Here is a 22,980-nt window from a genome sequence, read left to right on the forward strand (position 1 = left end):
CATGACATGCAGTCGTGTTCATTTTTTCATTTTTAAATCTTAATTGAGTGACTTTCTTAATCCTCTTGATTAATATAAGTGGAATGTTAGTTTATTCTTTGGTTGCAGATGCAACAGTGACAATCCAGTCAACGTAATGCTCATGTGTAAATGCTAGCCCTATTCTATATAACTTTCATTAATTCATTTCAGTAGTTTTCATTACACAGTATTAGGTTTGATTGTAATATTCAATCAACGTATGAGCTTTTTTAGATGTAGCAATTAACACTGATGTCACCTATTTGGATAATATATGAGCAAATGTTTGCCATTTTTGTATGTTGGAAAGCATTGACAGTACTATTGTTTTTTCTACTAGCATATTTAATATTTGGTTTATTATTAACCTATTGTTATGTTTTTTTTTCTGAAGTTTAAGTCACCAATACGGGAATGCACACAATTTCAACAACGAACACCACGGTTTTATTTTAATTTTGCCGCGTGTCGCCAAATGTGTCGTGCTTTAACCTCGGCGGCTCGTTACGGAATGTAACTTAAGCGCAAGCCTCCAGCCGAATCTGCTGCTTGTATCTGCAGCGGTGCATACTTTTGGATGGCGATAAAGAGTCTCGCCCGTATCCTGCGCATCTGCTGAACAGCTTTAAAAAGTGGATGGATTTAGAAGTCCTGGCTTGGGTGCAACAGCCAACGGCAGGTGTGTGGTGCAAAAGGGGCCTCGTGCCATGGCACCGTGGGGGGTTTCCCCTGAAGACAACAACCCATGTTTTCATCCTGCAGGATTTCAGTTGCTTTAAGCCCTTATAACCGAATAACACTTGTGTATTTCCACAAAACACACTTTTAAAAAGAACACAACTCTTATATATTTGTTTCACCACTCGGCGTATTTTGTAAGCAGTCTAATTTGGACCGATCTAAATACGTGAAATGATGTTACAACGTCATCTAATGGTTTCTTTAAAAAAAAGAAAACCTGGCGTGATTTCTGAGAAAACCGTCAGCACCGTAATTAAGGAAAATGCGTAAGCGCGCAAAGTGACGCGTGACGCGCACGCTGGCACTGACGCGTCCTCGCACGAAAAACCTCAGCGTGCGTCCGCGCGCTGTTTTGAGCGTACAATTTCCTTCAAACCCAGACACCCTATTCCACCCTCCCCCGAACCCCCAAAGCCCTGACCCACCCCTCCCACTGTGGCCTCCCAATTGCTTGCCCAGCTTCTATCCTCAACAACAAACTCACTCGCTCACCCACCCACCCCACGGACAGAAAAGAGAGCCCCGCTCCCCTCCGTTCCACCCCATTCCACACAGCCCCCCCCCCCCCCCCCCCCGGGGATTCGCCAGGCGCGTGTTTAAAAGGACGAGGACCTCGCCGATTTACGAAGTCTCTGCGACTGCGAGTCGTCGTTGCAGGGCCGCCCTCCGTCCAGAGTCGTCCGCGTAAGTGCACCTTAACATCGACGTGAGCGTCGTGTGATTTGTTTTGAAGTCGTTGAGTAACACGTCGCCGAATTTTCAATTCGGCAAGCAAATGGACCCGTTTCATGTCGTAAAGAAATGTGAACAATCTGCCAAGGTTCTACTTTTTAAATTGCTTCCTTTTTTTCTTGCTATTGTATGCTTTTAATAATTGCTGCTGTTTCAGTATGATTTATTCTGAAAGAGTTGGAAGTTAGTTCGTGTGGAAATATACTATGAATGTCTGAGACTTAGCAAGCCGTTCCAGAAGCTGTACTTAAATTGTAATGTTGCGTATATTCTTTATGCTACCCTGAGGCTGAGTCAAGGCTGCTGCAGATGACGACTAACATAAGAACTTGCATACCATATATCTCGAAACATTATCTGCACACAGATGCATTATGCACTGTTGATAACCCTGTTCTCATAATATAAACATTGAATACAATCACAGTTTAATATAAAAAAAGGGGGAATGAAGATCTTGGTGTTTCAGTTGATTGGCCTTCTTTGGGAAATACTGAGGTTTACCGATACATTTTAAACCTGTTATCTTCAATTAACATTATTTTACGTACAAGTTAACTGAAGCAGTAACTTATTTTGAATAGGGGACTTAATAATATGACTTAAAGCTGTCGTGACTGCAGGAATTCATATTGTTTGGGTCTTTCGGTAAAGTCACGTGGATGGTTGCTCTTTTCCCCTGATGACGATCGCTTGTGTTGTGATCGAAACGTCGTAGTTTTTTGTTATTTTCTTTGCACCATCTACGTGGCTTTACCGAAAGACCCAAAGACTATGACTTAATATGTTTGCCTGATTACAATGTGTGTACTCGAGTATTTATTCTCCAGAACCATCATTAATATCGCTTACATTGTACAAGGTTTTCCTTTTTTTACACTTGTTCTTGATTATAAATACCTACATTAATTATCTAATGTAAAGATAGTTGCATCCTTTATTTAAACCAGGAGAAGACCTGAGGTCAGTACCCATGACGCACTGAATTCGATGGACCCTGGATCATTCTATTTCTATCGACGCAAACGACCCAAGCTGCGTTAATTCTATTTCTTACCGACGCAAACGGAACGTATGCTAACCGCCCATAGCATGCGGCACAGGAGCAATGCCTGACATCAGAACAATTCAGTTATCGCTGACTCGGAAATGCAGGGCGCGATCGGGAATCGAGGTGGGGTGGTGGTGGGGGTGGGTGGAATGGCTGCAGAACGAGCATTTCAATCTTTCGTTACTGGTGGCTGCGTGTAAGAGAGTCGGATATATATATAGCGGCACAGACCGTTATTGTGGGACATTCCCAAAATGAGCGCCCGCGTCAGAGCAGAGTGTGTGGTACTGGTGTCCCTGTGACCGCGAGCCATTTCTGTCCGCATAGCAAGCGGCTGAGGTCACCCGTTCGGCAAAACGAAGCTCGGCTTTAGAATCGGCCGTGGGTCGCGCACCGCCGTTTCGCTCTTGCGGAGCAAAAAAAAGCCAAATTAACCTCATCTCCGGTTGCAAGATATTGATTTAATGAAATTCCATCACTATCACAACACCGGTCTCGAGTCGCAATTAAAGATCACTCGGATTACGCCCGGTCGCTTGAGCTACGTCCATGGCAGGGTCAGTTGGGGAGACGAGATATAATTGTCCCATTTGAACTGTTTTCACATCGTTACATAAGGATATGCAGCTGTTGAACTCCGCGTAGGAAATAACATTAATGTTCAGCGATTTAACGCATTACTGAACGAGCGGGCAACTTAACTTGCAGCGAGTCTACACGCCTGATTATGTAGTGTCTGCTTCCTTGACAATTTTAAGTCACTGCAATCTTTGTGGGGGGAAAAAAAAACATGTTTTTCTATATAATACTTATTAGGTATACCCCGTATTCTGCAGATAATAAGATGATCTGGATATTAAGTCGCACTTCCAATTTGTGCCCAGTGTCAATGTTTTACAAATCTGGTCAACCACAACAACCGCCATTCGCCACTAGGTGGCGGTGACGTCACCACGGCGCATGTGCCAGGCTAGGTGCACTTTAAGGCCACGTGAAGTGTCGGACTCCCGCTGGCAGGAGGTCACGGGGCAGACCCAGGTGCCATGGGTTGACTGACTGAGATGACTGGCCGATGCACCACCTGTGCCCCCTACTGTGCCAACAAATCTGGTCACACATACACACAACCACCAGATTATCATACTTACCCCCAAGTTTTGTTTTAAATTACGGTGTAAAAAAGCGTGTCTTGTAATACGAAGAACATGGTAACAATGTGTTTATTCGATGATCAATGCAAAGTATTACAATCGCGAAATAATGTTTCGAATCATGTATATATGCTTGATTATGATTTATGTTTATTATATGCACAATATATGAAAATGAATCATTAATACCAACGGGGTAAACAAACGTGTATAAACAACGTGAAATTATGACATCCTGGCTCAAGAATTTCCTTTTTTACACTTTTCAAATAGAGCAGAATGCACGCACGCATTAGCTCTGTCCGTCAATCTGTTTGTCTGACAATCATGGTAACGGGGGTCACGATAACTCGCACAGAGATGATTCACATGCATGTAACTTTAGTATACAATTTTGTCGCTATTTGAGACATTGGCAACCAACCAACGTAACGGCAGAGTTGCCAATCGTAGACCCAAAAAAAACAGCGCTACAAAGACTCACTGTGGCTTGCCAACCTTGCTGGCTGAGGCATGCCTTCCCGGTCAGAGCTGCAGCCTGCGGATGGTAAAGCTCGCAAAGATACAATATCGGCCAAAATTCTGCCAGGGATTTGATTGAAAACCGGCCAAATTGAGCAAAAATGTTGTTCAATAGTGGACACAAACCAGTGCTAAAAGTGCCCACCTTTGCATCCCAGCCGTTGACAGCCATGGTCTTATGGCCAACGGGTGTACCGCTTCGACAGACCAAAACATTTATTTTACGTGGTGGTACAGAATAGAGATGTATTTACACATCAATGCCTTCTATTACATACACAGCTTCTCGCCGTCGTCGTCATGCACAGGCTTGCTGATGTGCCTCGATGCATGTTTTGACAGCGCCTTGATTTAAAGGTGCAACATCCCCGTCGCCTGTCGCCTGCCGGATTTAGCCTGGGTCAGGATCCCTGCTGCTGCTGTCCTCGTGTCCCCGTGCCTGCGGCCTCCTGGCGACATGGGCGGTGGGCGCCTGCTCGCTCTAGTGCTGGCTCTGTCCCTCACGTGCTGCTTCGCGCAAGGTCGGTATTTATAGGGTGATTTATGCACCTGGGGGGCGGGGAGCAGCACCGCGCTGTGAACTCGGTGACGTAAGTTCGATACCTGGCCAATGCTAACATCAGCGGCGTGGGATATCTGAATTGGTCCTGGACGCGCTGACCAGACGTCTGGCCGGCGTGGAAAAGCAGGCCAAATTATCCTCCAGAGGGGCCCTCTAGAGCCCCTTCTGCCAGCAGTGGCATGAACTAGAAAATGCGGGGCTGCACCTTAACCCTTGATTACATGGACACACCCCCACAGCTCACCAATCCGCGCAGACCAGCGTGGTTGACGAGGTTTAACAACCCACTGACTGACACTGTCTGAGATTGCCTTCATACAGCAGTGGAGTGACAAAAGGGCTCAAACTATTTTCATAATATTTTTTTAGGGACCTGAGTTTCATGCACAGTCCTTGGATGCAATATTTTAGCGCATGTCGCCCAGTGCCGGATTATCCTAGTAGCAAGAGTAGAATATGCTATGGGCCCCACACTTTTAAGGGCCCCGCGCTAAATGCTTTCAAGCTATCAATTCCGTTTCAGTGATTCTGCACTTGCTCTATTAGTACTATACTGCCTTCAATTTTTATGAACGACTGGGTGTTTAAGTTTAGCAATTTTTCGCATTATTTGGCTGTATAGAAAATGAAAATGTATATTTATTTATTTAGGGCCTCTTTATAACATATGCTACAGGCCCCGCACTAGCTTAATCCGGCACTGATGTAGCCACGGATTATGGCAACAAGTGCATTACCAGCACGCCTTAACGGTGCCTTAAACACACACACACCATTGACAATTGATCAAATTCTATTGTTCCGTAGGGAAAGTGGTGACTGACACATACCAAATAATGCTTTCATTGAAACCCATTTTAACGTTGTGCAAAAATATTCAGTCCTACAAATCAGAGACGCCAGTTAAACATGGGGTGTTACGTGCCTGTACTTATTGCAGGACTGCAAGGGATGGTGAAAGATTTAGGAGGGGCTTCATTTAGCAGTGGATAGATTCTAGCCTGATGATGATGATGAGTGCCCATTGAGACAATTGTCTCTTATTCTCTTTAGCAAAGAACACCTGGGATAGAAAGTAAAAAAGTGGTTTCCAAATTAATTCAGCATGGGGTGGTACTCTTCTATTTATATCCCTGAGCCAGTGGTACAAATTCCACATTCCTATGCCAGGGTAATTATTTCCCGATGGCAATCACTGTTGACTTCCCCACAAAATAATTTAAATGTTATCCATCCTGGAGGGATCAAGGGTTGGGTGAACCTCCAATCGGGATTTGAACTCTCAACTTTCCTTTTGCAAGGTACACACCGTTGGAAGCACCTGCAAAGGATGCAAAGGAATGTTACAAAATATGTTGGTGCGGTGCAATGAACATTACAACTTTCACAAAAATACGTGACAAAAAGCACGACGAAGCAGATATATCACATCGAAAAAAACACAGCACGGGGATGGCCACAAATATTGTTTTGGCCCATCCATTGTTCCGCTCTCACGATTGAAGGTGTATCTGTCTTCATAACCCCCCCGCAAATTTTTGTCAGAGCTGACTGAATGGACGGCGTGGTTCAACATTGACCACCCCGGCGGGAACGGGGACTACGAGCGCCTGGAGGCCATACGCTACTACTACCGGGGCCGCGTGTGCGCACGCCCGCTGGACGTGGAGGCACGCACCACCACCTGGGTGCCCGCCGAGCACACGGGCGAGGTGGTGCATTTCAGCCCCGAGCAGGGCTTCTGGTGCATCAACAAGGAGCAGACGCCGGGCAGCGAGTGCTCCAACTACCACGTGCGCTTCCTCTGTCCAGTCGGTCAGTGTACAAGCGCGTGTCCTGTTGGGGGTTCGAAGTAAAACCGAGTCCCCCGTGGCTGACGCTTAGATGCCGCATTGCGGGGGTGCTTTATGACCCTGCGTTGGTTTTTGTGGTCGTGCTGCCGTACAGCTCTGCGATGTTATCGGGTTGTTACCGCGTGAGCAGGTGAAGGAGCTTTTAGCGTGTGGAGGTCAACCCCAGAGATAATACCACGCATAAGCACTCGCCAAATAGCTGAAAGGACATTCATATGAACCCAATGCGGGGCTCGTAAATAAGAGTCCTTGGATTCAGGTGTAGCTTACCTGGGTAAGTAAGTAATTATTGTGACAGTATTATTTTTATACCGAACAACACGCGGTACAAAAATATTGTTTGAGATTCAGGATGTCAGAATTATGAAAAAGTGTGAAAACAAACTCTGCATGAATGGGGCCCACGTTTTTTTTTGCAAAGGGGTATTTGTGTGCATTCACACCTATGTATATGTATTTATAAATGCATATTTACATCTGTGCGTTTTATAGATATATTTGGACATTGTATTTCACAAATAACATTCAAAAGGAAATGAGACCCCTTCGTTCAGACTCCGCTGCAAACGTATTCATCTTTTCTGTCATGTAATTTTGCCTCGTGGTCTTTGATGTGAAGGGCCAGCTTCAGTATCATGAAATAAAATTAATTATCGGACGGTCATTGGCAGAGTCGGTGAGCAGATGGACCAAGTGGTCGGGCTGGAGCAGCTGCTCTGCCAGCTGTGGGCCGGACGGGGTGCAGACCCGGCAGCGGGAGTGCATGCCGAGCACGCCAGACGCGTCGTGCCCTGGCGCGAACGTCGAGGAACGAAGCTGCTTCCCGCCTCCTCGAACCTGTATCCTATTGCGAACTCGGCCAGCGGTCAAACGTGGCAAGGGACCTCCCGTTAAAGGTGTGTGTGTGTGTGTATATATTTCTATATATATTAAACAGCTCCTTGCGTTTTCCTACAAGCACACTGTTATTAAGAAATTGAGTGAAACAACCTTACTAGACTAAGTCATGGATTGAAGACTACAGCGCAGTACAACCCAAAACACATCAGATGATCTTCGCAGTGCTATGCTAAAATGCGTGTGTGTTTTTGCGGTAGTGTAGCGGTTAGCGTGATGCGTTATGAACCCCGCGAGCCAAGTTTGATTCCCGCACACCGCCAACACCAGGTGACGATTATCTGAACCTGTCCTGAGCCTTTCCGAGGTCGACTCAGCCTCAAATGGGTACCTGGTGCGATGTGTAAACATCACCACTGAGGAGACAAAGGGCGGCCGGGCGTGGTGCTGACCACCCACATCCTCGTGTGCCACGCCGGCCTTCATCGGTGCTACTCGCCAACAGCACTTGACCCAGAAGTCTGTCAAGGCTGCACCGGGGGATCTTTGTCTCCGTACGTATGTGCGACCCCTTATTCAGCCTGCGCGCTGCAGTGTCCGGAGGGGCGGCCGGACACGTCTTGCCGCGTGTGCCTCTGCGAGGGCCACACCATCTACGGGCGGGTGGCAGAGGACGGCGGGGCACCGCTCGCCGGCGCTACCATGCGTCTCACGCCGCCCTCCGCGGTGCAGCAGCTCGTGCCCGAGCGCGCGCTCGCCCGCACCGACCACAACGGCGTGTTCGAGATGCACGGCGTGTGCGCCAGCAACCACACGGAGCTGGGCGTGCACCGCGACCGCTTCGCCCCAGCGGTCTTTCGGGTGCAGCCCAAGGTTCGCGGCAAAGGCATCCTGCGTGCCACCCTGCAGCTGGCCGGTGGGTTCACACGGATGCGAGAAAGCCGCGTTATTCTGGCCGCTGCCATGTTTTTTTAACCTCCTTTGTTCACGTTTCCGACACACGGTACACTCCCACCGATGAACAAGCTGCCTCGCGTTACGGGCCGTATGGGGCCTTATTCACAGGGCTTATTGTCGGGGTGCAATTCAGAATTGGCCGTTTTTTGGTCAATAACGATTTTTGTTACGTATAATTTCAAACGTTGATTGGCTTTTTTGGCACTGGAACTAAAGAGATGGCATTGTTTTGCGATGCAATGTCACCCCCATTGTTACGAACCACTTTTGTGAGTTCTCCCACATCTAATATATAAAAGAAAATAAAGTCACACAAAAAATCCACATTGACGCAATTACAGTAGTTCCCCAATTTCACGTTTTCCCACATTTAACATAAAATCTGGCTGGTCGCTTGAAAAATGTAACATCTCCGTGTTATTGTACATTTGATAGCAGTTCTATTAATGCAGGGGTGGCATTTGTCCAGTGGTTCCTGAGCTGCTCCAAATACCTGGGGACCTGATTTTGATTCCTGGCCACGTCAGTGGGGAGTGATATCTGAATAGGTTCCAGTCCCCACCTTGATGAACAAGTGCTGACCAACATGGTGACGTATGGTCAAACAACCCACCAACTTGATGTGGGGAGGTCGTCATCCAGGTGTGGATTGATAAGGAGCTGTAAATTATCATCATTACATTATATTCAATTAAAGCAAATAATTACCTTTCGATGTTTGAATAAAAATGCGGACATTTTGCATAATTTATTTATAATAAACATAAATAGGCCACTAATAAAGATGAACATGTGGCTTGGGACGGAAAAAAACGCCACTACCTTAGAATGGTTCAGGAGGCAACATCCTTCCAATGTAAGTTGGTTTATGCGATTCATAAATGAATTGCTTTTGCACCTTCGATGGCCAAAGTTGTATAAACGTACACTGACCGCATCTATTTTATATGTGTGCAGAAAAGCCACAAATTGTCAAGCACCCGGAGAGCCGAGCTCGGTTTGAGAGCCAGAGTGTCACCTTTTGCTGCAAAGCCACAGGACACCCCCTGCCCACCAAATACATCTGGTGGGTACTATAACGCGGTCTCTTCACAAAGGGATCCTTTATCAAGCGGTGTATATCATCTTCAGCGTATGTTTGGGCAATGCAACGGCAAAACACACGCACTCGGTAACGCGTAGGTTTTATTTCCGCGCGGGTTTTTTTAAACCCTTTAAACCTCCGCATGTCAGACATAGCGGCGGCGATGTTTATCCTATTGAGATTTGAGAGGCTCCCTGGCTATTCTACAACATCCTGACTGTGATTGTTATGAATTACATGCTGTCAAAGATCACTTTAAGCTTTTTTGGTTTAAAAAGCTTAAGCGCATAGTGAGATACTTTAGCTGTGCACTTCTAACTGCTGTCTAATCCCAACGTTTGAATTATTAATTAGTGATTCATAATTATCATGGCATTGGCCGTGAAAGCCTTCAGATAGCAAAATGGATGATATCATTAAAGACACTTTGTAGTTTTACACTTTATCTTCATTACTGAATATATCTCCATAATATAGGTTTTTTTGGGGTTAGATCGCGTAAATATATAAATGTGTTAAAAACCGTCACCACCCGACACAGCCAACTAGTTAACAGAACGTGGCCAATTCGTCACTAGTACAGCAACACCGGTGTGTTGGAGAGCCAAGCCACAACATTTACAATCTGAGTACGACGTTTCGCCAGTAATTACAGCTAGCTTCATCAGGCGACAGCCAGATTTGTGGAGAAGTCTAACCGTTTCGTTCCTTATATAGAGCCGTAGATGTGTTGACCACCCTTCTGCGCTCTTGCACAAAGTGGGGGGGGGGGGGGGCAACGTACATGATGCATGTGCATTATGCGAGCCCTTTGAACTTGTCACTCCTGTCTATTGTGTTTTTTTTAAAATAGCCCTACCAACGGTAATTCCTATTGAGGTACGCTGCCCTTTGTAGGCATGCATTTACGCGCTCTAACCCAAAAAACTTCTATTATGGATGTTATTGGTCGCGAAAGCCTACGTGTTAAACTGAATAAATCTGCGCTATTTTTATGATGTAGCATATTGCTTGCAGAGAGTATACCTGTTTAGAACACCGTGACAGTGCAGAATGTTTTTTTACTGTTTTGCTGTAATATGCTGACTGGGTCCTATAGTGTTCACAGAGGGCTTTTTCCTCGAACGTCAGACAACCCAGCATGATTTGTTTAACAGGCCACTCTTCCGGTAAGACTTAGAAAGTTGAAACCAGACCAGAATTTTCTTGCCTAAAACATGCTTTTGGGAAACATGTTGTCGTTATTATTGTCATAATACATGGGCTGCATATTACATAGTTAATTGACCACCTACACTTATCGCCTGCATCTAAAAACCCACGGCGCCGTTTGTAGCATCACGGTAAACCCCGTTAGAGTATCTCAAATTATCTTTGTGAAGATGACTAAGATCCTGCTGTCGTTTAAAACTCTCTCCAAACAGAATAACGGCTTGCATCATGCTGCGATGCATGTGTACAACTATGCGTGTGCTGGCTGGTGTTCTAATGTCCACAGGTACCACAATGGCTCCATGCTGCAGGGAGGACACAAACAAGATAGCAGCCTGGTGCTTTCTAATCTTCGGCTCCACCAAGCTGGCGATTACCACTGCAAGGCTGTGAGCGAGGTTGGCGCTGTGAAATCCTTCCCAGCCAAGCTCTCGTTGCTGCGTAAGTTTCCACGGAGAACCCACGCAGTGTCCTCCTTGCACCTTAGGCCTTCTTATTCTTAGTCGTGGCTCGTGCTCAGGTTCGGCTTGCTTCGAGCGAGCCAGCTCAAAGTCACGCTTAACTTGAGCCGGCTCTGAGCACGGGTACCACCCAGGCTCAGGATTGTCACAAGCCGAGCCTGAGCCAGGCCACGGCTGAGCCTGTCGTGGCGTCTTTGGAAGAAAGTGAGCGGCTCATGCCTTGAGCTGAGCACGGAGTGTTGGAGGCCAAGCCAGAGCCGAACCACGACTAAGAATATTCATTCTGGTGCCAGCGCATGCACACCCAACCATGCAACATTCGTTCCCTTTAATCATCCCGGCTAATTAATCTAAGCTTTCAAGCCCCCACAAAAGAGCCCTCACGTTGTCTGCCAATGTGCTGCTGTGGCTTTTGACAGCAGTTATTTTTCGTTTGTTTTGTTTTTTTAAGAGGCCACAATCTGTTTTCCTCCACCCTCAGAGATTGTATTAATTGTTCTCGGCTGTGGAAAACAACATTGAGTTCCCAGAAAATATACTCTTGAGGGCAATTACATTACCACGCTGTGCTACTCGATGTAGAAGACAAAACACATTAACAGATCATTTGTTGCAATACAATAGTACAAAAAGAGTGTGTATATTGCCATGAATAACAAGGTGTACTTTAACGAGTGAATGCTGCCGTGATGTAATGATTACCTCACTGGACTTTCAATCCACAGGTCGACGGTTTGATCTTTTGGTGCGGCATTTAAAACAATAGTGCAGGTTTCTTTTACTAAACTACATTTTTTTAATTTATACCAGGGTAGGCCCACTGAGCTATAGAGCTGTTTTTCTGAAGCGACCTGGCCACAAGTGAGAGCTCAACGAAGTGGCTTATCGTGTGGATATTTGTAGCAGCCAAATACTCTAAACACATGTTTCTAAATGTGGAGGGAAAAACCGGAGGCTCCGGAGGAAAATCCACACAACCACGGGAAGAGAGACATGCAAACTCCAAATATACAGGCGTCCGCGTAAGGATCAAATCCACGACCTCCTGCATACGAAGCGAGGGAGTTAACATTCCGCCACTGCAGCGCTCAATACCCCTGCCATGCCCACGCCTCTGCCCATCCCTCTGTGTAAACGGGAACACCTCCATTAGACGAGCGGCGGGTCGCATGTGATAGCGTAAAGTGTTGGTACTCCCACCTCTTCCAAGACGTCTGTCCAGCGTGGAAGAGTAGGCCAAATACTCTATAAAGGAGCTCCCTTAGAGCTCGCTTGGATGGAGGCCCTTCTGCCAGCAGTGGTGTGTGCAAGCATTTGTAGGGCTGCACCTTCGCCGATTACAGTGATGGCAGGGTTGTATATTGTAGGAGTGATGTAAATATAGGATGCTTTAGAAAATGTTAACACTTACATGGAACTATCGTTTTTAATGGAAAAAGAATGGATACTAATACGCTGTAACATGATAACAAATGTAATGTTAAACGCTTCAAAAAGTCAAAGAGTCCCCACTTGTTCGCCATCATTGTCAACACGTGCCTGGAATCTTCTCCAGGTGGTGTCCAGAGCCTGGAGGCACATTTCTTGGGGTGTTGTTGCAAATTCTCGGGAGTGTTCACATTTTTCTGAAGTACCCTATATTAAGCAGATGTACACATATACCGGCCATAGTAGCTGCCTTTATTTAATTTTACCAGTTGCACTTCCACTGAAACAATACGTCTCTTATACAAGAAAACCCTGGGGTCGGTACAAAATACACAGTAAAATAGGGGCAAAAAAAAAACAATTCAGAACAACACAATGTGCACAGCATGAATAAATGTTTAATAAAGTATATATCCATACATACATATACAGAGGCATATATGCACAGAGCACAACAGGTGTTATAGGCTTCTGTGGGGGGCTACATTATGAACAGCAGAGGACAGTGCAGAAAAATATATTGTTTTACCATCCTTCTATACCCCCATGATTATGTTCTCTGCCTCCACCAACCCACACTGACTGGCATGGTGAAGTATGGTCATGTAACCCCCTTGTGACGCACAGAGCGCGGGGAGGCGACCATCCTTCAGCGGTGGATTAAAAAAGCACGATACATCATTGTTGAATTATATTCTATTACAGAATAAATATTTCCTAGCAAGATCCTATTAAAAATTAAGAAGTGCTGTTTTGCATGATTTATTTATCTCTATAATGTGTATTATAATGGTCAATCCGTGACTGGTAATGTAATGTGACTACAGGGGCTCATTTCCAGCTCGTTAAAATACCGCGCCTGCGTTCAGTGCCCCGTGACATCTTTGCCGTGCGTTTGTGTGGACGTGTGCCGCTCCTGATGCAGCTGCGAAGGACCCGGCCTGTAACCCCACGCCCACGGCGAATCTCATCCGTCTGCCACACGACTGCTTCCAGAACGACTCAAACTCCCTCTACATGGACGTCGGCGCCTGCCCCAGCAAGCCTTGCGCCGGAGCCGCCGATTTTGGCGAGTGCGGCGACCCCATCAAGCACTGCTGCGGCGTGGCGCGCACGGAGGAGCGCGACATAGCCTGCCAGGGCTACAAGCTCACCACCATGGCGGTCACCGAGTGCGGCTGCGGGAAGTGCGTCAGGCCCAAGGTGTTGGTGCGCGGGCGAGCGGTGGCGGCCGACAACAACGAGCCCCTGCGCTTCGGGCAGATCTACATCGGCAAGAACCGCGTCGGGTTCACGGGGTACAAAGGCACCTTCAGCTTCCCGGTGCCCGAGGAGACCGAGAGGCTGGTCGTGACGTTCGTCGACCCTTCGCAGAAGCTGGTGGACTCGACTAAAGTGTTGCCCTTCAACAAAAAGGGAGGCACCGTTTTCATTGAGGTCAAGATGCTGCGGAAAAAGCCGCACGTCACGCTGAACCCAGCCGTCGCTAATATAGTCCCTCTTGGGGAGGCAGAGGGCCAAGATCCCATCGCCGAGATGGAAATCCCGCCGAACTCCTTCTACCTGGCTAACGGAGAGGTGTACAGCGGCTTCGTCAAAGCCAGTGTTACATTTTTAGATCCACGCGTGATAGCAACGTCAGCTGCTGCACCGAGCGACCTGAACTACATTGACACGGAAGGTGACATTTTCCCCCTTAGGACGTATGGAATGTTTTCGGTGGACTTCAAAGACGAGCAACTGCAGGAAACACTCAACTCGGGCAAAGTGAAGATTTACATCGACTCCAACCAAATAAAAATGCCGGAGCATCACAACAAAATGAAGCTCTGGTCATTGAACACTGAGACGGGGCTTTGGGAGGAAGAGGCTGATTTCAAGTACTCGGAGAGTCGCCGTAGTAAGAGGGAAGAGCGTACATTTTTGATTGGAAATGTTGAGATCCGTGAACGGCGAATGTTTAACCTAGACGTTCCCGAGGAGCGGCGCTGCTACGTCAAAGTGCGCACGTATCGAAGTGAAAGCTTCATGCAGAGCGAACAAGTTCAAGGAGTTGTGGTTTCGCTCATAAACATGGAGCCCAAGGCCGGCTTTGCCAGCAATCCGCGGGCATGGGGCCGCTTTGACAGCGTGGTGACTGGTCCCAACGGAGCCTGCCTACCTGCCTTCTGCGACAGCCTCCAGCCAGATGCCTACACAGCCTACGTGACAGCGAGTCTGGGTGCCGAGGAGCTAGAGGCCGCTCCATCATCACCCAAACTCAACCCCAACCTGGTGGGCGTGACGCGCCCCTTCCTCGACAAGCTGCAGTACCAGCGGACGGACCACGAAGATTCGGCCGTAAAGAAGACAGCTTTTAAAATCAACCTCGCCAAGCCTGATCCCAACCTCCCAGACGAGACGAATGGCCCCATTTATGCTTTTGTTAATCTCAAGGAGTGTGAGCAGGCACCGTACTCGGCCAACCATTTCCGCTTCTACAGAGTGGAGGGTGACAGGTACGAGTTCAACAAGATACCCTTTAATGAAAATGACCTCATGTCCTGGACGGCCAACTATTTGTCTTGGTGGCCCAAGCCACAGGAGTTCCGTGCCTGCTACGTCAAGGTGAAGATCAATGGGCCCAAGGAGGTGATGATTCGCTCGAGTAACGTTGGCGGCACGCACCCAGCCACCACGGGCCAACTATACGGCATGCGCGACGTGCGCAGCGTCAAGGACATGACCTACCCCAACGTGTCGGCTGCCTGTGTTGAGTTCAAGTGCGGGGGCATGCTCTACGACGAGAGCCGCATCGACCGCACCCTGGTGACCGTCGTTCCGCAGGGAGACTGCCAGCGTCAGAGCGTGAACGCCATCCTGCAGGAATACCTGGCCAACCACCCTCCCCTTGCCACCAACAATGCGAGCCAAGCTTTCACCATGTTCGCCCCGCTCGACCCACTGGGCCACAACTACGGCATTTACACGGTGACGGACCAGGACCCTCGCACGGCCAAGGAGATCGCGCTCGGCCGCTGCTTCGACGGGACGTCCGACGGGGCGTCGCGTGTCATGAAGAGCGACGTGGGCATCGGCCTCATGTTCGCCTGCCGCGAGCGGGCGGTTGGGCGCGAGAGCCTCTTCGAGAGGGTGCGCAATTCCCCGCCCGTGGTCACGCGCACGCAGTCGTCCCGGGTCGGCGTGGCGTCCGGAGGGAGGACCCGCAACGGAGGGCTGCGGCGGAGGGGAGCGACGGTTCGCGGAGGCAGGGCCTTCACCAGAGTCCGCGAAATGCAGAGCGGTGGCACGGCGAGGGCGAGCCAATGAGAGCGCGGACATCAACCGAGCGGCCAACCACCGACAAAATATTTACGTGGACAAAAAAAAAATAGTGGGACGTGTGCTTGCGTCACGTGAAGTAGCAGCATCGTCTCTGTTTTGTGATAAATATGTGGTATTTTTGTCCACGTGAAGATGTGTTGTGCACGGTGAAATGATGTAATGCAGTTAATCGTTTTCGGTGGCTGATGAAAACTGGAAAAATTCCATTCAACTGCCATTCAATTTCATTGCAGTTATTGCACTTGAAAATGTAATTGGTTGCTTTTGCCAAACATCACTTTCTCATGTATATGACCTTTACCCATAATATTATTTTTTTCCGTATGACCTCTGCTCATAATAATTTTAACAATCGTTTCAAGTAGATTTTGATTTAAAGCTTTCGTGACTGCAGGGATTCATATTCTTGGTTCTTTCGGTAAAGTCACGTAGAAGGGAAACAAAATAATACAAATAATATTGTTTCCCTTCTACGTGACTTTACCGAAGGAACCAAGAATATACATTACAAGTAGATCTATTATGACATTACCAACATCCCTAACATGCATGCAGTGGAACAATAGCAGAGATTGTTGTAAATACAGTGATATGTTTAATATCACAATAGCCTGGGATATTTTTCAAGTCAATGTTTTGATCACGAATCAACAATGAGAATTTAATAGCTGGGTCAGCTGGCATCACCAAAAGCTTTGAATTTTTGCTAATTACACATGTGCACACACGTCCAATACCCACAAATGTGGATATTGTTGCAGTATTCAACAGATGACTTCATTGTCTAAAATAAGACTTCAATAAAGGTGCTCAAAAACTATGAATTACTTAAAGACTAGTGTGGTGCTAATAATTACATTTTGAGTTTGAAAATGTCGATACGAGCTCGGGGTTGTTGTAAACTGACTGCAGTTAATCATAGAGATGTGACGCATAGTTATATAGGGGGCGCCACGGTGGTGAGACGTTGATTCCCTCGCCTGGTATGCAGGAGGGCGTGGGTTCGTATTCCCGACCCTGATGCCTGTATATTTGGAGTTTGTATGTTCTCCCCACGGTCGTGTGGATTTTTTTCTTTGGGTGCTCTGATTTTTCCATCCACATTTGAGAATCAACGTGCGTTTTAGATTACTTGGCTACCATTTGTGGCCAAGTCGCTTCTGAAAAAGAGCTGTATAGCTCAGGGGGCCTTACCTGGTAAAATAAATAAAAAATGTTTAATGTATCTTGAACTTTGCCTGAAATATACGAACGTGTACTCGTTACATACCTTACCTTTAAAACAAACATTGACAGAATAAATTACCTAGACTGCTTGACGGAACCAAGCGAGGCATGAGCTTTTTTTTTAATTGAAGTAATAGCAACCTCATGGATTACGTTAGGTGACTGTGGCATATGCACATTGTTAACTTAAAAAAAAACACACAATGTTGCTGACATCGCCAAATCAATTGTTTAACCAGGGTTAGTAAAATGCGTTCCCCTGTCTCTTCACGAGACAGAATTTGCCGTCAAGATTTGTAATTTAAAACTGAAACCATAATGAAAATGACCTACTGCTGGACACTATTTGGCATGTTTTATTAATTTATTGTAGCATGATTTGTTTTGGTATATAGTACATAGCATATGACTATCACAACATTTTCCATTGTGCGTTTAAAATGTTTGTCTATCACGTAACTGTTTATTTATCTTCATATATAATGTAGTATCAACAATCTCTTCACTAACATCTCAGACTTTGATATTTGTTCCATATATATTTACTGTGTATGTTAAAGAGTGCCATAACGTGGCTTTAAAGCTGACATACGTTTACCAGTATCAACGGTTGTATTTTTTGTATAAATAATGCAACTTTTACAATGTATAGCCTCTACCTTTTTGATCATTAATAAAGTAATGCTGTATATTGGAATCTGTCGGTTTAACCCGTAGGCCTTGTCTGTCCCTTTACAATGTTTTATTGACCTGCAATGAATGCAATGAATTGTACTATTGCAATGAATTGTACTAGAGGTAATACAAGTAACTGTTGAATGAGCTACGTTAGAAAGCATGCCTTTATATTTGTATAGGCGTGTGAGGTTCATAGTTGAAAAAAAGCCATGTAACAATACGTACCCTTCATCATAACCATCACCACCACCACTTAATAACCCATGCAGTACATCCCCAGGCACCCTGCGACGTGAGACCCCCTGCTGGCAGCTGTCCCTGTGTGGCTCAAGACGAACACAGCGCTCGCCTGCATGTGTCAGTCGGGGGCCATGTTGTTACGTTGCTTTCCAAATTAAGTTCATTTGCGAGCAATGTATCAACTGTGCACCATGACACTGGCACACACGGCCTACTCGTTTTAAAATAACGCCACTGAGAAGTAGACGGCGAGTATTTGTGATTCATGCACCAGGATCGCGAACCTCTGCAACAAGCGACAGACGCGAAACCGCTTGGCCACGTCACCATCGTTTGTCACTTTGTGCGCCTACGATTAGTCGCGCGGGGTCGGCTACGTACGGCATGAAAGAAGTTCAACGTACATACAACATGCATGGCAAATGTTCAATGCACACGTCATCGTGACGCGTTTTGCGGTATCGAAAATATAATGGAAAATGGTGAACGCACGCTTCATGATAATGCGGTATAAATGTATCAATCATCAATGTGGACATTGGCAAAAGAAAATGGAACAAAGGGTGAAACGTGCGTGAAGAGCAATAAAGAGTCGCATGCTTGGCATTGCACTGAAGAGCAGGAGGAGGAACACATGGATTAGACATAAGTTTCACTGTTAGAACAAGTGGGCTTAGGCGGGACATGTCACTCTAAGGGTATGCCGTGATGTCACAGAGCAAGAGTTCAAGGTGCGATATCAGTGCACAATGCTGTCATGTTACAGAGCACAGAGAAAGCCGTCATGGCATAGAGCACCGAGCAATCTGTGATGTCACAAAGAACAGCATGCGGTGTCGTTACAGAGCACGCTGTGATGTCAGTACACATTTAACTGTCACTTAAAATAGCGTAAGCTATGAGTTTAAGAACGCTGTTGTGTTATCGAGTGCCGAGCAGGTTATGATGTCACAGATGGAGTGTTGGTTAATCCTAGTACACATTAAGAAGATTAATTCTCATTCAGACATGAGTAGCTTGTCCCTAACCGTCGATAATGTATAACAATGAGCAACTAGTGATATCAGGCATGTGAAAGTTGTGTATTTAAAAATTACATAACTAAATGGACAGAATCTATGCCCGTATTTACAAGTTAACAATTTAATTAGGTTTTTTTAAAAGTTAAATTGTGACAATTGTTTCGATGTATTTGCAGTTTTGACTGTAGCAGAGATTTTAAACTTGTGACCGAGACCAAATCACGTGGGATGCTCCCTGTCTCATCAGTGACAGCCCTTACAGGCTGGGGGGCGAGGGGGAATTGTTGTTTTGTCATTTAATGCTTCCGTTATTAGGAAGCCACTGGAGCTATGCACCTTTAAACCTAGATTGAAACACAATTTCTTTAGAACTGCTTTTTGTGTTTAGTATGTTGGCCCTCCCACCGCACCTCCGATTAGCACGGTTTGCTACGTACGGTGTGAAAGAAGTTCAACGTTCATACTTCCACATACATGCTGACTATCATCACCAACCCTCACTAAGCAACGTGAAGTACTATTTTTACAAATAACACCCACTATCAGCATGATGGTGTGGGGAGGCCCTCATCCAGCAGTGGATTGACAATGGGCTGTGCATGTTAGAACGTGTACGTCCACTTACATGCCTACGTGAGCCGAGAACTAAGCTTGTGCGTCTCCGACTATGAAAAAATATAATTACTGCCAGTGGACGTATGTCCTTCCCTGGCACACAGCGATTGCTGCGTTGATAATAACTGCCACATGTTAGAGGGCACATGTGTTAGGCTAGCGGTTGCGATCTCTCAAGTCGCCTCTACGTTCACAGCTAAGCCTTCTGTCAGATAATCTATACCATTTGCACACATTCAGACTGCATCAATTCCATTTTTCATTTGAACACAATTCCAGACCGTTCGTCTTTTGACATATAAAGTCGCATTCGTATCCATGAATGTACAGGATACATTTTGTAAAATATTTTTTTTGTTTAACCCAAGCTACTGTCAATTCACGAGTGAATGAAGGCTTCTTCTTCTCCAGGCCATGTCAGTAATGTGATGTATTTATCATACATCATATTTATCATACATCACAGCGCTGCTCATTGCAGGTTTGGTGAAGGGTGGGTGAGTGCCAGGATTGGTTTTGATGTCACTTGCCACTGATGTTAATCGACGCGCACTCTGCGTACGAAAGAAACGTTTTTATTAAGTCCATCTGTCTATTATAAAAGCCCGGCGTTCCGTTTGTCCGTCAGCTAAATTATATGAGAACCTTTCAGAAGACCTGTATCAAAAAGTTATAGAAAGTAATCCCCCCACCCCCCAGATGTGGAGGTAAAAAGTTGATCCAACAGGTTTACTAAAATTGTCGATCCCCCCAAATAAATGTATATTGTAGGCAAATATGCCTACACATCCTATATACAATAGAATGATTAGAGTCAGTAGTATCTACTATCTACTGACTATATATGCCTACACATCCTATGTACAATAGAGTCAGGAGTAGCTGCACACATTGGGGGAGGGAGGGGGTAAGAGGACATTAGTGGGGACGACGGGCGAGGCGCACAGACCGCCGAAATTCGAGTTTATTAAATGGCCAATCTGAATCCACCAAATGTTTGCCAGAGAACTCATCCCAGCAGAAGGCGTCATCAATTTCAATGCATGCCAGTGCCATTTGAAATCGCATGGTGTGTAGTTGATGCAATCGAGCTTAGAATTATTAGAAACTATTAATTTTGCTAATTCAATTCCTGGCCCCGTCGCCGTTTCATCACTTAACCATTTGTGTCGAGGCTTTTGAATAATAGGTTATTTCTTCTACAATTCCTCCACATTTATCAGTGGGGTATCTATGAATCGATCATCGTCTGCAGCAGCCATGGTCAATCTACTGCTGAATCGAGGCAGTGGTGAGTGCATCGGAGCCCAGAGTGTCAAGATGCTGACGGGAGACACGTGCTCAGGGTCAGCCGTTACAGTGCAATACAAGTGCATTGCGGAGCATTCAGACATCTTCATCCCATTACGCTGTCGAATTCCTGGCGTTGGATTAATTATCGAACTTGCAAGCCCACGATCAAAGCCAATCAGGGATGCATGTTGCAGGGCTCCCTTTACATTCGATTGGGGCCTCTCAGTTGACAAAAAAAATAATATCAGCATCCCAACGTTTCCATTAATAAACATAATTGGTTTAATTTGTTGGCATCAAGCTAATTACCACAATTTAAAGTAAAAAACAATGATTACTTTTTTACCATTAAGGCCCACTGAGCTTTTGAGCTCTGTTTCTGAAGCGACCTGGCCACAAGTGATAGTGGCTTACAATGTGTAAATTTAGAGCAGCCAACTTCTCGAAACGCACGTTCATTCTAAATTAATTCACGAGCAGTCAAAGCCAGAACACCCGCGTTCGTGAACTTATTTGGCTTTCATCCAGATCCCACGATAGTGGTGCGTGTCTACTGCGCAGGCTATTAGATGTAGCAAGTCTTTGTAGATTATCGTTATACAATTGTGATACATTGACAATATATCTAATCTTACCAAGGCATGGCGTAGTATTGTTCAGAGGAGTAATAAATACATTACAGTGTTTTTTTTATTTTAACAATCGTGTGAAGACTGGACATACTAGTGCCTAGGTGTGCAATTGTGCTGTCCAGCTTTCAAATCTGTTTCTGGATTGTACCGTATGTTGCTGGCACAATGTCCGACGTTTCGCTCCATGTGCTGGGAGCTCCTTCAGGAATTGATTTGAGCTCCTTACCTTGTTGTTTTTACTTCGTTTGATTACTGGGACACGCATTGCAAATGAAGTCGCATGTGAGTACTCCGTTATAAAGAATATATGCGCAATAATAAACGTCCTCAACAGCCAAACATAACAGGAATCGCAGCAGCGCTAGATTGCCTTCGTAAAAAAAAATATTGCGTGATAAGACTACAGTCCGTGCGCATATGAAGCAATTGGCGGGACCCCGGGGTCCCATCACTGCCCCGGGGTGGGAAAAACCGCGTAGCGACACGACTCTTGTTGCCTTACCGACAACAACACAACTAGTGGTCAATCGATTGGCCTCGTCGAGAGCTACTCAGGGCACTAAGTTTCGTAAAAAGTTGAAAAATTATATAAACACGTTAAATTCACTGCCTGGGGGTAGCAGTGGGGCTCGCCTTGGCAAAGAAGCTGAGGATCGACGGCTGACCGGGATCACGAGTGGGCGGACTGAAAAATAATAATTATTGACCTGATTTTTGCGGGACCCCAGGGTCCCGCCTAATGATTCATTTACTATTCTTGGTTCTTTCGGTAAAGTCAGGTAGAAGGAAAACAATAAAATAATAAAATATAAAACAATAAAATTCTCACGACGTTTCGACTGCAACACAAGCAATTATCATCAAGTGTGAAAACCACAGCAAGAAAATTTGGTGAAGTATGGTATAACAACCCCCGGTACCGTGAGGAGCCATTGACCCAGCAGTTGATAGATCAGCTGCACATTATTGTTATATTCATGATCGTGATAGTGCATGCCTTCCCTATCTGCAGTGACCAGAGTCGTGAAGTATGGTTAAAACAATATTCATCCAACAGTGGGTTGACAAAGTTCTGTACGTTATTATTATTATATCTAGTATTTTGTATTGCATATCAACTGGCGTGGTGGTGCATGTCTGTATTACCCATTAGACTTGAAGGCAGGGTTGGTGGATCTATCGGAGGAAGGAGCATATGTGTGACAACGACATTTAAGACACTGAGGTACCTTTACGACACAGTACAGAAAATAGGTTGTCAATGTTGTGCAGAGATCGAGTGACCTTATTCATAATGCGTTGACTTTCTCTGGACACTAGTCTCTTCCCACGCATAT

General features: G+C 45.9%; 1 protein-coding gene across 2 annotated transcripts; it reads left to right on the top strand.

Annotated features, from left to right (window-relative positions):
- Positions 1–1,329: 1,329 nt before the first annotated feature.
- Positions 1,330–17,860, top strand: CILP (cartilage intermediate layer protein). Of its 2 annotated transcripts, none has more exons than XM_032947854.2 (8): positions 1,330–1,446; positions 4,576–4,739; positions 6,326–6,595; positions 7,305–7,529; positions 8,051–8,386; positions 9,385–9,493; positions 11,010–11,164; positions 13,538–17,860. In XM_032947854.2, exons 2-8 carry the CDS (start codon positions 4,676–4,678, stop codon positions 15,919–15,921), a joined length of 3,543 nt encoding a protein of 1,180 aa, XP_032803745.2. In that variant the 5' UTR covers positions 1,330–1,446; positions 4,576–4,675; the 3' UTR covers positions 15,922–17,860. The 2 variants fall into 2 exon arrangements, with proteins under 2 accessions (XP_032803745.2, XP_032803735.2); XM_032947844.2 differs by having other exon boundaries at positions 1,349–1,446; positions 4,561–4,739.
- The last annotated feature ends 5,120 nt before the right edge of the window (positions 17,861–22,980 follow it).

The sequence above is a fragment of the Petromyzon marinus genome, chromosome 1, assembly GCF_048934315.1.
Source record: "Petromyzon marinus isolate PM22_M1 ecotype Great Lakes invasive population chromosome 1, UKy_Petmar_22M1.pri1.0, whole genome shotgun sequence".
Lineage (NCBI taxonomy): Eukaryota > Metazoa > Chordata > Hyperoartia > Petromyzontiformes > Petromyzontidae > Petromyzon > Petromyzon marinus.

Excerpts from the sequence above, each read along its gene's own strand:
- CILP (XM_032947854.2), top strand. The coding sequence starts at position 4,676 with ATGGGCGGTGGGCGCCTGCTCGCTCTAGTGCTGGCTCTGTCCCTCACG. Across the intron at positions 7,530-8,050 it reads CAAGGGACCTCCCGTTAAAG|CCTGCGCGCTGCAGTGTCCG; the intron begins GTGTGTGTGTGT and ends CCCCTTATTCAG. Across the intron at positions 8,387-9,384 it reads TGCCACCCTGCAGCTGGCCG|AAAAGCCACAAATTGTCAAG; the intron begins GTGGGTTCACAC and ends ATATGTGTGCAG.